The 18,467-nt window shown below is 39.9% G+C and overlaps 1 protein-coding gene across 12 annotated transcripts in view; it reads left to right on the top strand.

Annotated features, from left to right (window-relative positions):
- ANK3 (ankyrin 3) overlaps positions 1-18,467 on the top strand; it is a 378,044-nt gene that overhangs the window by 341,815 nt on the left and 17,762 nt on the right. For 9 of the 12 annotated variants that reach the window (XM_045291321.1, XM_045291325.1, XM_045291322.1 and 6 more), the window contains 3 exons: positions 693-836; positions 3,950-4,040; positions 6,681-7,059. In XM_045291321.1, coding sequence (XP_045147256.1) covers positions 693-836; positions 3,950-4,040; positions 6,681-7,059 — 614 coding nt within the window. Of the gene's footprint in view, positions 1-692; positions 837-3,361; positions 4,041-6,680; positions 7,060-18,467 lie in introns of all 12 variants that reach the window. The other 3 variants (XM_045291330.1, XM_045291331.1, XM_045291332.1) reach the window with 1 other exon arrangement.

The following is an 18,467-nucleotide window of genomic DNA, read 5'->3' as shown; positions in this document are numbered from 1 at the left end:
AGTGAGTGAGGTTTCTGGTAGCAGAAATTCTCTAATACAGTTTGGCATAGTTTTGTTGGGGCACAGTTGGTGTGCTACTTTATAGCCAATGTGAACCTGTAACAGTGTGGGATAATATATTATGGGTTTGCCTGTGATAGGTTGACCTTAATAAATCATTAAAATGTTAGGCATTGAATTTGAGGGTAACCTATCTGGGCATTTTAAAAGGCATGAAACTTGTTTAAAATTTAGTAGATCTCCTTGAAGCTGATAGAAATCTAGTTATTTTGAGGCTCATATGCTGTGTTACAAGGAGTTTGGTGGCACTGTAGGGGAAGTGTTGGAATCCGAACCACAGATTGGCGATTCAAAACCACCAGCCACTCCGGAGAAGAAAGGTGAGGCTCTCTGCTCCCATGGAGATTCACAGCCTCGGAAACTCTCTGTCAGGTTGTTAGAGTGGCAGTGAACACCAATATCATTGCTTGCAGCTTCACAGAGCGATTCTAAGACTACACATGTCTTCTCTATAGCAGGGGACATTCTGAGATCACTAGACAGTGATACTGCAGAATTGGAATATCAAGAAGCTAAGTGCTAGGAGAGTCACAAAAAGCATGCCTCTGTGTGGAGAGTGTGTTTTCTGGAAGAAAATGATTTATTTTAAGAAATAATTAGGACTTCCGTTCTCTTTTTTTTCTCCTTTTCAGCTGATGCCCTAACTTCAGTCTTGACAAAAATTAATCGAATAGATATAGTGACGCTACTAGAAGGCCCAATATTTGATTATGGAAACATTTCCGGCACCAGAAGTTTTGCAGATGACAACAATGTTTTCCATGACTCTGTTGATGGTAATTCAATTCAATGTTCACACGTAATTTCGTAAAATTTGAAAGTATGGTTGGATAAGTGGCACTGTTGGGTCAACATTGGACTAACTGCCAAGGTTGGAGGGTCAAAGTGACTCCATGGGAGAAAGATGAGTTTGTCTGCTCCTGTAAAGATTTGCAAAACCTCAGAAACCCTCTATAGGGTTGCTCTGATCTAAATGGACTCAAAGACCATTGGTAAAGTGCAAATCAATTTGTCTGATATCAGAGCTAAGTTAGTAAGTGTCTAGTAGATAATATATGAAGATATGTTATTTGAAACAGTTGGTATTTCAGATATTTTTATGACCCAAAGAGACTATATTCATTTTGTCTGTTTTTTTTTTACTTGTACATGAACTTAAAAAAAACTACTGAGCCTTCTTTGGGATCAAGTTCAAGGATATTGTATACAAATTCTCAAGGGAAAAGGGTGCATTACTGTCCTGAAACAAAGTACCACAGTGAGGAAAGTCTAATGTGTCAATCCAAACAGAGCTTTAGTTAGCTAGCATGATTTTGACTTCATATGCTGCCTTTTATCCTTTAGGAATAAGCCCTTCTTGATCTAGCTAGCTCTCTCAAAGGCAGCATAATTTCTAATTTAATGAGTATACCTATTAATAACATTGAATAGTTCCTCCCTCACTTTACCTTAATTTTTCATTTATATAATATCATCTTTCCTTCATTATGTAAACTGGGACTTTTTCAAATATCTTCTTTTTTTAAAAGTTGCACTTATCTTAATTTCTAAAATGGGAATTTATTCCTAAAACGAATTGTGAATAAAAAGTGTGACTGGTGAGGGTACAGAAAGAGGAACAGAGAGATTTTTGTCTTCAAAGTCTTTAAAATATGGTGGCTTTTGCATTTTTTAAACTGGCAAAGTTAGACTAATAAGAGTCAGCAACTTTTAATTTGTTATGTGGCAAAAAAATTAAAGCATTACTGATTTCTACATAATATACACATGATGAGTAATAATTTTGATTGTGGCTTGTTAAGCTTATAAATACTACAGTCTTGGGGGGAAGAGCTCACTTTACGATCTTGTGTGATATATGAGGTCATTATCTAACCTCCTTTTGCCCTAGATAAGTATAGGCCAGTGTCATATCAAATTATGAATTGTTTTTCTTAGGGAAAAAGATCTAAATCATAGTTTATTGATTTTATTGGGAGGGAAATGTTCTAAGAAAAGTAGTCTCATTTTAACTTGTTCAGATAGGAGTATCGTTATGATTTTTTCTCTCACTGTGTATTTTCTCTCACAAAGCTCTAGGGAGACCTAAGACTATGTGTGTAAACTATATTTCACATGTGGATGTATAGCTTCAGCTCATTTTAACCAACTGGTTTACAGCTGATCATAAACAGAGAAAGTTCGCTTGCCTTTTGTTTACAGCAAAAAGGCCAACTTGCTATTTGTCTCTCGTTGATGGAGAATTAGCCATTTATTTTAATTGATCAATAATTCAGCAATTTTGCTTCGTTGCCTTTTTTTTTCTTCTGTCTCTCCTCTTCGAATTGTGTGGAAGTGCCGTTCCTCACCATGACCAGATCTTTGCTGAATTTTCTCTCTGCTGAAGCAGAAGAACACTCCCCTCCACCCCCGGCCCCGGCCCCCGAAGCAAGGTTTATAGCGAGGACTCTGCTCCCTCCTTCCCCATTGTCTAGCTGGCAAGGGACCTCCATGTCTCACTTCCTCTTTGTGAATGGCTAGGGCGATCTTTGCCAGTGGCTTTTCTCTTGTCTGTTGTGTATCATCTGTTTGTTTTTGGTTTTCTTTGGTTTGTGGCTCTGCCTGAAACTCTAGCACCAGGTTCCCCCAGTAGGACCTCCACACCACCCGCAGCCCTGTCACCTCTGTCCCATGACAACACCTGCGGGCCCAGAGAGCTCGCTTCCTCTCAGCTTTGAGAAGACTTTGCTTGGCCATGTTTTTCAGATTTTTCACTCAGGGCCACTGGTCTGCAAACTAAGAATCATTTCCTTTCAAAGATTGAATTCACAATTCTTTTCCATAAATTCCATGTGAAAAAAGGATTCATGTTGGGTTGCATTGCTAATGTGTACAGCTTCCAAAATAAGTGATAAGGAATGATTTCTAAAAATTAGTTTCCTACGGTTTTCTGTGTCCATTCTACCACAATATAGATATTGCATGCTAAAAGTAGGACACTAATAAATTTGGTCAGTAACCAGTGTATCTTATATGATGACAACTAACTTTATACTGGAATAAATTATATAAGTCATTTTATTAAAATTACAAAATTGGTGAAAACAATCACATATTAACTAGAATTTTATTTTATTGTAGTTTGCACTAGGCTTTTTATTGCATTGTATTTCATTTACTTGAACTAAGCCAATAAATCGATCAACATTAATCTGTAATTCACCATACATTTTCATACTTGCTATAATTTAAGTCATTCCATGTGTTTTGTTTGATGTACTTTATTTCATTTCAGTTAGTCCAAATGTACTGTCTTCCATAGGTTATCCTTCCCTTCAAGCGGAACTGGAAACCCCCACAGGGTTACACTACACACCACCCACCCCTTTCCAGCAAGACGATTATTTTAGTGATATGTCTAGTCTAGACTCTCCCTTTAGAACCCCCAGTAGACTGAGTGATGGGCTAGTGCCTTCCCAGGGAAGCATACAGCCTTCAGCAGATGGACCTCCGGTTGTAACTGCCGAAGACACTTCCTTAGAAGACAGCAAACTGGAAGATTCAGGACCTTTAACAGAAATGCCTGGAGCGATGGGGCTAGGTGAGAGCCAATTGGAGGATGTGTATCTGAGTGAGTATCCTCCATACCTTGGAAGCGTGGCCGGGGTCCCAAAAGATGTGAAGCCCCCAGAGGCACTGAAACAGACTAGAAAAGTAGACGTCAGCTATGAGCAGCAAGAGAAAGAGAAATCTGGTCCTGATGAGGAGATGACGGAAGAGAAATTCAAATGTCTATTTGAAGACATTCAACTTGAAGAAGGAGTTATGTCTGAGGAGATGACAGAAGAAAAAGTACAGGCTATTCTGAAACGTGTTCAGCAAGCAGAACGGGAAATGTCTTCAATTACAGGTTGGCAGCATGAGACATCCAGTGGGAACTTGGAGTCCCCTGCTCACGCCCGAAGAATAGCTGGTGGCTTACTAGATCAACTGGAGGACAGGTAGGAGGCTGCTTAAGAAACAGCAAAGTCAAACACAGGTTTGCATGTTAACAGTTGGTTTTAAAGAGATTCCCTTTTTAAGTGATACTTCCCTTTTCCAAATTACTCTTGTTGCTTTGAACATGTATTATGCTAACCTGGAGAAAGAAAGTTGCTTTCAATTCAAATGTAATTTTTGAACCTATTGAGAACTTGCAGGTGCACAAAAAAAGTTAATGTACTGGCTAAAGATGTATTCCTTTTCTTCCGAAGGCTGCTCTTTTCTCTTTGAGTATGCGTATGCTTTTTTAGATCATTCATTCAAGGTACTTGAATACATAGCAGTCCAAGTCTGCTTAGAAATAGAAGCATTTCTGTATTCACTGATGACAGAGAATGGATAGGCGCCATACAAGATTTAAGAACTTAAAAACACAGATGAAAAATCAACTCAGCTTCACTGCGAGCAGTGATCACCATAAAGTTGTTGGTGTATTTCTCCCCTTTGCACATTAAAAAAACCGAAACATTTTAATATAGAAAATACAGGGAAGCCACACAAAAAAAGAGAAAAAGTCCTCGACACTCCAGTTATATAAAGGAACAAAGCACTTAATATTTTACATACTAGAAACAGATGGGATATTTAGTTATTTATACCAATTAATATTACCATGATAACATGTATCTATGGCCCAAATAATTTCCTGACCATGAAAATGGTTTTTTTTTCTTATATAATGTGGTACAGGACTCACACTAGAGAAATAAAAGTATATGGAGCTCCAAGACATTGGTTTAAATACCACCCCCATTAGAAACTCATTCAAAGCCTCAATATGAGACATCTAAGATCTAAAAATACCACTTTAATTATCTTTTAGAATAAAATTCTGCTACTTATCTGAAGCTGTTTTGTGGCTTGAAAAAGGAACAAAGCATGCCTACCATGTGCCTGGCCTACATAATAGTGGACATTATTTTCATTGATGTGCATATTAGCCTAAAGTGGCAACTAGTGATGATGTTGCACAAACCTGTGGCCTTTGTCCTACCTGATTAGCCGTCGCACTCACGCAGACACTGCATGCAAAAGAAGCAGGAAGGACTGTTACTGTCTTAGGATGGATTCTAGGGGACTGAAGTTACTTCATAACCACATTTAATATTCTGATATCACTGATAAGCTCTTTGCTCACTAAGATTGTTGAAAAATCTTTTCAACAATTAGAAGACCAGTAGATTCTATGCATAACATATCGAAAGGATTCTCAAGAAGAAAACGGGTGGTATCACTTTCAATGTTGACAGTCGCATACCAGTAGATAGAGGGAGATAACAGTTGTACTTTAACCACATATCACACAATTCAATAGTGCAAGCATATGGAAAGGTGTTTGTTTGTTTGAAACTGGCTGTGTGTCCTTAGTTTACATAGGCTCTGCCAGTGAATTATATAGAAATAATACTAATGAGTCACCTTGTGTCTGTAGAGGTAGAAGAATACCAGTAACTAACTATAGTTCAGGTATGAGCATATGTAGAGAAGAAAAATTTAGGCAAGCAGTTTGACCGAGGGAATGGAAATATAAACAGAAATGACAAAGGTCTATGGTATCGGATCTTCACAGCCCAAAGGGCTTTTTGGCCTTTGGCCTTACACATACTGAAAATGGTTATTGGCCTTAAAAAAAAAAAAGTGTTCAGATATGAGAATTTTATTTTAACACATGCATATCCTGCATATACTGATACAACATACAGTGTCAAACCTGGGAGCAGCAGAATCTGTCAGAGAAGGAAAACACAAATATGATGGGACTTCGAAGTTTATGAAAATGCAAGCTAATGGAAGCTTCCATGAACTTTTTGAAGCCTCCTGATGGTTTCCACTTAAATGTGCAAAAGTCAAGGCAAAACAGTGAGCCAGGCAATCCTGTGGCCTTCTGACTCTCACATATCATCCGTTTGTTGCCTTCCGATTTTTACACATAATGCCCAGGAGACTTAAAGGAATACACCAGCTGCAAACGAACACAACTAGGCTGTGCCAACACTAGGAACACTGAGCAGTCACCTGTAAAGAAAGCGTTGGACCACAAAGACTGAGTAGTTGAGAGAGGGGAAGTTAGTAGACACAAAACTCTGGTCACCGTGCGGAAGAGGTCGGCAGAGGAGAAAGTAAGTGGCTGTGCTTTGTGGGGGGCTGGGGGGGACAGCCAGCATGATGGCAAAGGACGGACGGTCGCGTTTGCTAGAATGTTTATGTCTTGTTAGTGGTATCTCTCAGGAAATGTAGCCTCCCCTTTGTAGATGGATATCTTTAGAACTTGAGGTATGTTTATAAACCTCTTAGGATACATTTTTAAGTTGTAGAATCCAAGTAGTTACAAAACTATGATTAAAGAAAAGATGGCAGCATATGTAGCTAGCCAGTTTAGGAGTTGGGGCGTGGGGGATGCCTATAGTCTGTATAGCTCCTGCATCCCTCACCCATGTTAATCCCTGTCAGTTGAAACTCGAATGACCAGCTATTTCCTGCCTTTCCATTTTATGCCTTCCGAAGTCATTACGTGCATGGCTGGTAAACTTTTACAGCTTCTGGCCCCTACCTTCAGTGGTATGTTGCCCTTGTAAATGTGTGCGTCTCATCTTTTGCAGTCCTGACCAATGCAGGGATTCCATTACCTCATATCTCAAAGGAGAGCCTGGGAAATTTGAAGCCAACGGAAGCCACGCGGAAGTCACTTCAGATGCAAAGACAAAATCTTACTTTGCAGAATCCCAAAATGATATTGGGAAACCGAGTGGTAGGGAAACGCTGAAACCCAAAACACACGGATCTGGTCGTGCTGAGGACCCAGCATCAGCACTAGCAGCGTACCAGAAGTCTCTGGAGGAAACCAGCAAGCTTGTCATAGGAGAGCCTAAACCCTGTGTGCCTGTCAGCATGAAGAAAATGAGTAGGGCTTCCCCTGCAGACGGCAAGCCACGGCTCAACTTCCGCGAAGAAGAGGGGTCCAGTGGGTCTGAGCAGAAGGTATGTCATCTGCTTATCCAGAATCTTCTCATTTCCGTGAAAATGACTGGTGCTTAGCTGCTTTTGAGAACCTGTGGCATTGGGCCCAAAGTTCTCCACTGGATTATAAAGGTGTGGAGTTGGAGCACCAACGGTGGGGGTAAAGACAGGGCAGAGTCAAGCATATGCCATTTGCATGTACTTTCATTCATCAGATAGGAATAAGAATCCTTGCAGCTATTTTGCAAGAGCAAAGAATAACAGAGATGTTAAGGAACTTAAGGTTCCATGTTCATTTTGTGTGGGATTTAAGTTTCCTAGCTCCCAATCTAGTTTTCTCACGGACGGAGGAACGTATTTCTGTTCCTTTGGAAGAACTGAAAAAATCCATAAGCATCAAACTCCATTTTAGTTTTCTATCCTGTAAGATCTTGGGTCTGAAATATGTGGAGTTTTAGATGGAAGAGACAAGAATCTCCATGCCTAAATGGAGGTGGGCAAACACCACTGTTAGTTGCCAGCAGTTAAAAATTAAAAGTTAGAAGCATCATTTTGGTATGTAAATTCATAATTATTTTATTTTCAGTGATTTCAAAACCTTACTGTGATAAAATTAATTACTTACTCTTTGAACTTTGCTGGTTTTGTTACCATCTAATAGATTATTCATTCTTTGAGGTTTACCATTTTAAGGTTTTTAAATTTTTTCATGAATATTAGAAAGTAAAATCAGCCCAGTTTCTTATATTTTCTACAGCTTTTTGTACCTTTTCATGACCTTTAAGATAGACATAATTAACTATATGTCTTCAAAATGATACACTTGCTGTTTTCCCATTAAAAATATTTTTTGTTGTTGTTCACTTAAGATCCACCTCAGTGCCTTGAGAGGAGAAAACAACTACATTATTTTCCAAAATAATGAATTCTTAATTAAGTTGAGATTTATTCTAGTCAGCTCCTCGTTATTCAGGAACTAATTATCCACTTTAGCAACAAGTCCTGTGCTTCCCTTCTTCCTTCTGCAGGTTACCTTTCGGTCTTGTTTCCTGTTTGTTAGAAAGGAAAGGGAGAGGAGAGTCTCATCCAGCAATCTCCCCCCATTAGCTGCTTTGACAGTGCATTCGGTGAAGGCAGTTATTAATGAGCTGTATTATTTCAGGGTATCCTTGAGGCCTGTGATGACTACCGCCACCCACAATCATTGATCATATCAATTATTTTCTATTTTCTTTCTTTTAAGCTTTTTTTGTTTGTTTGAACCGTTCTCTGGCTTCCCTTTTGAATATTGATTTCTGCCTTTGCATTGACTCAGTAGACTTAAGCGATATCCATTTGAGTGGAATGTACCCCTTTAAAATGAACTCACAAAAATATGGAGAGAAGCAAGAAGGTGAGGATTTAGCTGGGATGATTTGCTCTGCAAAACCCTATTCAACAGACTTCTGTAAGCAGAATATAATATAAAGTAGAGGGGCCTATCAATATAATTGAAATTTTAGTTCCGGTTTTCCAAGACAGTTTTGGCCGGCCTCATATAAACAAAGGCCATGTGTGTACGCATGTGTTCGTATTGGCCACTGGGGCACTCAGGATAAGAAGGCTTTGAAAATGAAGGTCTTCAATCTGAATGGAAACTCCGCTGAGGTCCTTTGTAATGGAAACTGATTACTATTAGAACATATTTAAGATTTCTTGTAACTGGGTATGGTGTTGGCCATCACTGGGCTTTCTCCAGTGTAGGACGGCTTCGTGACGATAAAAGCGCATATGCAGTTTAAGCTTCTAGGAGATGTGAGCCTGACCTCGCAAGAGATCCGGCGCTGTTTAATAAGTGTATTTTGTGGCCAGACCATAGTACAGTAGCACCCAGCTAGGTCATCTGATGTATGATCTTAGAAAACAGCCCGTTTTTGTCCCCTACAAAATCAGGTCAAAAGTCCAGGTGCAGCTATTACCTGGATGGCTGCCTGCTGTTACAAGGTGAACACCTGCTCTCTTCCACCTCTTCCCATGAAGCAACCCGGGCCATGAGTGATGAGTATATCCCATTTGGGATCCTCGTTTCCTCCTTTCCCGCTTCCTAGAGAATTCTCTAAACGGAAGCCCGCTTGAGCTGGGATTCTGCGTACGGATAGCAGAGTACAATGAGAAAGTGGCCAAATGGCCACTTTTTCCTATGTAAGCAACTAACGGCAGGTTATGCTACAGAATGATGTGGTGGTTGACAACCAGGTGTTTTGTTTGTGCTTGTATTAACCTAGGGTCATCGGCTTTTGAATTTTCCCCAGATGAAAACCTTTCTTTTAGAGTCCATGTAGGGAAAATTCAAATCGAACCCCACCCACTGCTTCATTAGAGCCATTCGTCTTTGAATGCTTACTAGTAATTCTTTTCTATTGTCTGTATGAATTCCTCTTGTTTCTGCTCTTTTGAGCTTAGCGGAGCCCCCTTTCATAAGATGTGGATCACTCAAAATACCCCAAAGTTGCTGCCCTTTTCTGAAATTAAAAAAAAAAAAAGAATTTTGCAATCAACAGAATGTCTTTGTGAGAAAATTGAAAACTATTTTTTAGCCCTCTATTATTAAATGGCGAATTTTGACCAGGTGTTTTATCTATCAAACTTGAGGTTGATATTACCATAGCATTTAACAGTGTGTGTCCAGTTTATAATAATTTCCAGATGATTTTGTTCAATATCTATACTTCTATCAATGCTATTTTTCTTCATTTTACAAATGTTGCCATTCCTTTTCCCAGTGAAATCTAACTATATCCCCCAAAGTGTTAGATTTCAAGTAATTAGTAAAATATGCCAGAATTGTTTCCGGAATCCTGTCATTAAATTAAAATAAAATCAGTTTTTCAGTGAGTCATCTGCTTCATGGCATTTAAGTAGAAACATTACTTTGTTCCTGTTGAATTAGGAACTGTTTGCTACTTGGTAGTCTGCCCCTTTTGCCCATCCTTCCTGTCTACTTTAATATTCTGTGCAGCCATTCTCTTGACCAGGGGTCCTCAAACTTTTAAAACCGGGGGCCAGTTCACTGTGCCTCAGACCCATTGGGGGGCTGGACTATAGTTTAAAAAAACAAAAAACAAAATTATGAACAAATACACCCAGTGGGCCAGATAAATGTCCTCGGCAGGCCTCATGTGGCCCGCGGGCCGTAGTTTGAGGACCCCTGCTTGACAGTGAAATGGGCCTTTCTGCTCTCGTTTTATGTCCGTTCTTTTAAAACAATGATTCAAACTTTTACATATTTTATAATATGCCTTCTTGCCTTGGACTATAACTTGTTACCAAGCAACAAGTATGCTGGGGGAAAAACTACTTGATATCTGCTAAATAAAGATGAAGTAGATATCAAATATTAATGATAATGTAAGTATTTTCTTTGATGTCCAAAATAGCTTTCGATGAAGTTGTCAAATCTGACCGACTTCGTTATAAACTCCAGAGATAAGATGTCCCAAGGGCAGCCACTCCACTCAGTGAATGTGTTTCTTTCATGATTAATACCTTGGCTTTCTGATGCCAAAAAAGCTCTGTGATTGTTACTAACAGTTTTTCATTTCATTGCTGTGGTCTTCCTTTAGAATAACTTCCCTATAGTATTTTCATTTTGAATTCTCAAATTTTTTCTTCACTTAAAATTGTAGCGTCCTCACAAAACTACCTCATGATTTTCCTTAGAGAGGAAAACAGCCAAGTAAAAGAAATCCTCTCCCGATTTCCCTTCTCAGAATGCTTTGACTAAGTGGGATGGTAAGGTTGTACTAAACATGCCTTTACTAGGACTTGCAGGGCAGTGAGAGGGAGCCCAGCTCTGAGGAGGAACGGAGGATCACCACTCGAGTTACTCGCCGGCGGGTGATTATCAAGGTATCCTGCACCGGACCGCTAATGGATCCCCGCTGGATTTCCAGAAACTCTCTCCTTGTCGTTTTTTTGAATGTTACATGCTTGATGACTCCTGGCTCTGTATTTGTTTCTTGGCACACTTGACGGTGTAGAAAAACAAAGCCATGCTGCATGGGAGTGAGTGTTCTGTCTAGGCCTGTGTTTGACATGTGGCAAATGGTTTTGGGTTTTTTTGGCCGGTTCTGAGGTTCCTTGGCCTTTGTAGTCTGCTTTCCTTTGAGACCCAGTGTGTGTGTGAACAAAGAGTCCCTCTTGGTTAGCAAACAGTTCATGTCCAGTGGAGATGTGCACTGTAAATGCCGGAGGCTAGGATGTAGTCTTCGGCTAAAGAAGAAAGAGGATTAATGACTCTCCCTTCAGTGTCACATGACAACTGCCCCAATCATTTCTAAATCAAAGCCAGTTATTCATTATCAATCAGCGCCTGGGGTTTAGGGATGCTCGCCTGACGTGGATATCTGTGACATAATGTAAGTCAAGCAAACACTTCTGAAATAGACCGTTTAACTTCTTTGGCGTAGCAACACATCAAGCTGTGTTTTTTAAGCATAAGAAGCAATTTTTATGGAGAATAAGGGGAAAAAAATAGAACACTCTTCCCGCAGAGTTGAAAACCCCATGAACAAAAGCCCCTGGCTGACCCGTGAAGGGGCTTTATCGCCCCTTCACAAAGGTCTCGCTCGATGTTAGAATAATCGAGTGCAGAGAACTGGGAAGTCATTTGCCATGCCTTTGAATATGGTCCAAATAACTTGAGGCTCCTCGGTTGGCAGTTTAATAGAGAAATATCAAAGGTATTATCCAATCCCTAATTGCCCAGAGATCCTGCAGAGAAGGTGACTTATAATAAGTATCCAAACCTTTCTCATGAAAGAATAAAATTCTGAAAATCTGATCAGGTCCAGTGTTTCTGACGCTCTGGAAAATGAGCAGGTAAGAAAGTACGTCCTTATCTAGATCTCAGGCTCGCCCCCAAATCAACCTTTAGCTCCGTGGGCTGCTCTACAAAGCATGAAGCACGTCAAATTCCACAGGGGCCAGGAAATGACTTGGGGCCCCACCTACCGGAAGTCCAGATCAGGTTCAGAGAGGGTCTCAAGCACCACCGTTTGGCTTTCCAGGGCCACTCCACTTCCAACCAGTTGGCTACAAATTCCAGTATTTCTGTTGTCCTCTCAGGATACAATTTGTAAACTTAAAGGGCCCCTCACTTCTGACTAGCTGGCTAAAAACGCGGGGGAGGGATTCATTACAACCTCAGGTTTAATAGTTAGCTAGAATGACTCAAAAAATCATGAATTCTGTTAGAATATGGACCATAGCAAAAAGATGAAAATCAGAGCTAGCCCTGGAGGCCAAGGTCTAGGAGGGATGTCACACTCCTAGCCATTGGATGTGCTCAGCATATTGTCAGCTGGGGAGTTCACCCGAGTGTTTCTGCCCAGTCTTTCTTTGAGATTTCATGATGTAGACACCCTTGATTCCAGCACTGACCACATGATGGAACTTAATATCCAAGCCCCTACCAAACCTCTGATTGCATGGTTAGTCTCGCTCCAGTGACCAGCCCCACCCTGTTTCATCTATGAGGGGCCCACCCTGAGGACAAAGGAATTCCAGGACATTGCAAGGGTTTAGATGTTACTTCCGAGGAACCTGGGACAAAACCAAGCCTAGCATACACACACACACACGTGTTTAACCTGTGATTGGTTATACGCATCATTAGTCACTGCCAACGGTTTCCTTGGGATAAGAGGAGGGGGAAGAAAAAACATACCTAATTTTCGGTTTTTAAAGCCATATATCATCTTTGTTCAAACTCTAATCCATAAAAAGTATCTTCAAGTAATCATATATTAAAGCAAAATATCTTTATAAAATGCCCTGTAAATTGTTTTATAACTTATTTTTGATGTTTAATGTATTCATACTTTATCCAAATTCACTCATTCCTTTTGAACAACTCTCCATTATGTATTTTGACCATTTTCTATATAAAATAAAACTGATAATCCTGCCAAAAAGGGAAAAGCACAGAGAGAAGACAGAAACATCAGCCTCTTCAGTGAAGCAGGGCTCTTTGGGGCTCCTCAAAACCGGGACATGTTTCAGCAACTAAGCTTTTACGTAATTGTGTTAGGGTGACTGATTTATGTTGTTTAGCTTAATATACGAGGATACACGAGAGCTTCAAAAAGTTTGGGAGAAAACAGAATTCCATAATAGAAATTTCCACAAACATTCTGACGCCCCTTCATACATGATATCTATATATATTGATTTGCACACACACTTTTATTGAGCTCTTAAGCTTAGGAGACCACAATACTGTCTGATGCTATAAACTTTATGCAATGGGAATATGCCGTCTACTCAGCCTCCACTTCTGGAAGTTGGTGCCAGTTGAGGGAGATTGGCTAATGTGAACTGTGACTGCAGGGGAACATAATATAAACAGCAGAGCCATTGAAACAAGCCGAGGATTAGCTTTCATGGGTGACTGAGAAATAGCTGAAATGATCATTAGAAGCTATAGGTATAAGGAAAAACTATCCGTTAGCTATATTGGACCATTTCTGGAAATCCTTTCTTGTGTAGAATATTGCAAATGATCATCCTGCTGTTGCTTTACGCCATATGTTGGCATCTTTCTCATGAGTAAGATCTCGAAGAACTGCAGCGGTACAAGGTCAATATGATGGGGGAGGGTCGTGGGGGGTGGTTAGAGTGTTAGGACCCAAAGAAGTCTTCAGTCTGTGGTTCCTCCTTTTTCTAAATGACAGGACCCAAACTTGGAGATGAATTCATTTATCCAAAGTCATACTGCTAGCAGCTCTGGAACCATAATCCAGTCCCTAAGCCTTTTAGTGAAATGCCGTCTCTCTCCCCTCCCCACCCCAGCCCCACACTGTGCACATCCTCTTCCAAGATAAATAAACCAGGGATTTTTGCCTGGACGGCTTTAGGCCTTTGATTCATACAGTCCTTTCTAGGGGAAGGCACTATTGAGCTGTTATTCTTGGAAACACTATCTGAAGAGGCTGGAATGCTGAGAATTTGACCCACTTCACAGAGACTCTCCAACCTGGACTAAATATGTATGTTTGTAAGGTTACTATAGTTATCTCCCTAACACTTATGATCTCATGTAGCCAGGATTCTACAATTTCCACAAGTCAGGGCAAATTCATCTTCTCAATTTGTATAACAATTGAATAAAATCATGATCTTATCATTTTTTTCTCTAATTTTATATGGGAATTCACTCATTTTTATATGCCTACAACATTTTTATTACATCCAAATTTCTGTGGGATGAAGCTAACATAATTCCCCCATTTGTTTGGTGACCTTTAATATTCTATCCATCTACTCTTATTTCTTTTAAAATTTGGTAAGATTAGTGACTTTGAATGCTTGGGAGCAGTTTAATTCAAGAATGCAAAACCAGCTATGTGAATTCATTTCTCTTCTATGCTTAAATCGAGTGATTGAAAGTGAAAGTATTCAAACCAACTAAGAAACTATCTGAAGGATAAGCCTTTGAGTCAATAAAGTAAGTCCTCATGATGGTGGGGGGGGGGAGAAACTATGCAAAATTTGATGAGAATCAAATAACTCCACTTTCACTATATAGTTCAACTGAATTTTTAAAAATGATATACTGCCTAAGTAAAAGTTTGCACGTATGTTTCATCAAAACCAAGCAATTCTAAAGTATCTAAAACCCTATTTGTCCATTCCATTTGTCTGAGACAACAGTCGTCAGATCACTTTTTACACATCCGTCCATATCTGTAGTCTGTAGCTATAGCCTATAGACTCCACATTGCATCTTGCAGATTCCTCACGCTGTACAAGTGGACTACACATAGTGCCATTTGTGCTTAAAATGGAGGATGCCCCATTTTGATAGCTATATCATCAAGATCTCATTCTTTTGGAATGGCAACGTACTTCCATCTATTTTATCCACTCATAGAATAGTATGCACTTAGTATGATTCTGTTTTGCCCTTTAACATTGCAGAAGTGTGTATTTGGTTGGGTATATGGCTGAAAACAGGCCCTTGCGTGGCACAGATGGTTAGCACACTGAGAAAAATGAGTCAATAGTCTTCATTTGCTTCAGACTGCGAACTGAAATGTTGGAGATTCCAATTCACCTGGGGGTGGGGCTTTAGATCAAAGGCCTGGTGACCAGCCTTGGGAAAAAGTCAGTCTCAAAAACTCTAGGAAGCATAGTTCTACTGTGACACACCTGGGATCCCGTATACTGGATTAAACTAGATGGATGCCCACGTACCTGATCCAACATATATAATGTATGTATGTACGTCAACCTTGCTGGTGCAGCGGTTAAGTACTCAGCTACTAGAACCTTCTGGGTGCTGAGTAGGATAAAAGACCTGCCTAAATGCTACCATGGAGCAGTTGTGCCACACACCGCCGCTGTGAGTCAGAATTGACGTAATGGCACACAACATTGACGACGTGTGTATGTGGGGAGGGAGGGAGGGAGGAACATCCACCTCTTATTTGGAAAGTGTATGTTTTCATGTTGTCTACATCAGTTGTTTTATTTTGCTCACAAATTCAAGGAGAGAGGAATAAAACTTATAAAGCCCAATTCCTTCTGTAGGGGTTCAAATGAAAATGCAGTTCGTGCTCAGTAAGGCAGCTACCAGGTACAAATGACACCAAATGTGCTGTGATGATTCTTAGAGAAAGGGGAAAATGAGCAAGGAATTTGCCAAAAATATTGGTGTCAACAAGACCAACAACGCTAGATATTTTATTAACTTAAAAGTACAAACTTCATTAAAGAGACCTCTCCTTGGTGACACTAGGTCTTGTTTATTGCTCTTCTATATTTAGAAGATATATGAGTTAGTTATATATATAAAGACTCTTCTTTTTGATCTGTAAATTTACATTTTCAAGGTCACCTTTTCAATAACAAAAAAGTAGATATATAAATATATATTTCATGAATTTACTCTTTCAATCCATTCCTATCTAATCTCTCCCTATTTAGTAAATTTCTACATAATCACTTAATTCGGGCCTTAACTAAAGCAATAATTGATTATATTTCATAGTCTTTTAAAGTAAAGATACTATATATGTATCATTACCTTGAGTTATGCAAACTCTGAGTCTCTATGAAACAATGAAAATACCTACTTCTAGAATAAGTCTCATTATTCTCAGCAACTGGCTTCACAGGACTTTGCTTTCTAAGGCTATTAATATAAATCAAATTACTTGTATATTTATTATACTGACAATGATAGACTCCATGTTTCTTCCAGAAATTGTCTAAACTCTTAGGATTCGTTATGAAACCACCAACAGGATTCTATTTAGTTGGATTTTCTTGGGACACTTGAATTGTCTACCATTCAACCTGGACATTTTTAAAAGTTGGCTCAAAAACATGTCTTCATTCATGTTTAGAATTTAATATAGAACCTCCCCTGACCTTCCATTAGCTTTTCTGTCATCTCTACTTTTAAAATAAAATTGTGGTTATTGCTAAGCTGCATAAATAAACAAAAGCTGACTGCAATCAAGTCAGCTCCAACTCTCAGTGACCCTGTAGGAGCGAGAACTGCCCACTGGATTTCTAAGACTAACTCTTGATGGGACTGGAAAGCCTCATTTTCCCATGGAGCAGCTGGTAGTTTTGAACTGCTGACCTTGCGATTATCTGCCCAAAGCATTGTACAATTCCAAACATAGGAAGTATGACTACTGCCCCCATGAAAACATGTTACAGACTGTAGTGCATGTACGCATGAGACCTCTACTTTTTTCTGATTCCCTTCTTTCCCTTCTTTGTACTAATTGAAACTCGTCGTAAGCAAGGCTCAGGGTGAACTAAATATGAGCGCCAAGAAAAATCCTACGTTTTGGTCCAATCCATTCCATAGTGCGGTAAAATGAGTCAATTGTCTTCATTTGTATGCGCCCATCATACAGAAGAATATAAAGTCATTTAGGAAAAAGAAATGAAGACATTAGATTTTGTTAGTAGAGCAAGATAATGGACATACCGGCATCTCTTAACCGGACCAATAGGTAACATCATGATAAATGGAGAAAACGTCGAATGTATCAAAGATTTTTGTCTTGCATGAATCAATCCACAATCGATGCTCAAAGAAGCAGCAGTCACAAGAGCACAAGACGAGGGTTAGGAGATAAATCTGCTGCATAAGACTCCTTTAAGCGTATTGAAAAGCAGGAATGTTACTCTGAGGACTAAGGTGCACCTAACCCAAGCCATGGTATTTTCAGTCGCCTCACATGCATGTGAAAGTTGGGCCTTGAATAAAGAAGGCCAAGGAAACACTGATGGGCTTGAATGTGGTGCTGGAGCACAGTATTGAAAGTACCACGGACTGCTACAAGGACGAACTGATTGGTCGTGGGAGGACAGCCAGAGTAGAGGCAAGGATGGCAAGATCTCATCTTACACACACGTTTGGTGACGTAGAGGGGCAGCAAAAACGAGGAAGGCCCTTGAGGAGGTGGACGGACACAGTGGCTGCAACAGTGGGCTCAGGCGCAGGAACAAATGTGAGGATGGTGCCTGCCCAGGCCGTCTCCTTCTGTTGTGTGTAGGGGCGCTGTGAGTTAGAACCAACAGCAGCAACAAAACACCTGGAGAGTCAAGACTTTGCCATGTTTTAAAACATAGTTTTAAAGAGTCTTTAAAGGAACTTGCGTGACCAATAAGAGTCCGTAACTAAGCTATCTTGAGATAATTTGTCCATTTTTTTGTCTAGAGCAATGGAGATTAGATAATGAGTCATCTTATAAACCCCTTCACTTTATACTATTCTGAAACTATATATTCCATCAGATATAATTATTCTAGTTTATTTTAAATCTATACAGGCTTGGGCGGAAAAAAGATTTCCTTTATACCCTAGACTTTTCTTCTAGCCCTCACAGTTAGTAAGTAAAATTTTAAAGGAAGCAAACCAACACCAGGTGACAAATATAATACCCCAACTACTGTCTTCATTCCACTTGGGCAAAACTCAACCCCTCACAGTCTTCCTCTGGAGCACTGTAAGACGGATGAAGAGATGCTTTGTGCTCAACGTGAGAGGATGGCCTAAAGTACTGAGCTAGGCTAATCTCCATCTCTACACAGGTGAAACCTGGAGATCTCTTTGTCAGGGTAGAGCTGTATTATACATTTTCAGCTTCTTCCTTCTTAGGACTTGTTGCTAACCATCTGGTGCGTTCTTGAAGTTGAGTGCTTTAATATTGTCGCCCGCTAAGTAACCGCCCGTGGGCTCCGTTTCTTGTTTCCCCTTGCAGCGGAATAACAAGTCTCGTTGGCTTATTTTTGTGAAATCCCACAGAGCATGTGTGTGGTGTGTGGAGTGGTGTGGAGATCTGTCTGTTTAGTCCGTGGCTAATCTCTATGCCACATCCTTCAGGGAGAGGAAGCCAAACGCATTCCTGGCGAGTCGGTCACAG

This window comes from Echinops telfairi, unplaced genomic scaffold, assembly GCF_000313985.2.
Source record: "Echinops telfairi isolate 266 unplaced genomic scaffold, ASM31398v2 ScPeMD7_70;HRSCAF=299, whole genome shotgun sequence".
NCBI classification, from domain to species: domain Eukaryota; kingdom Metazoa; phylum Chordata; class Mammalia; order Afrosoricida; family Tenrecidae; genus Echinops; species Echinops telfairi.
The sequence above is the reverse complement of the archived record's forward strand: the minus strand, read 5'-3'. Positions and strand labels throughout refer to the sequence as shown.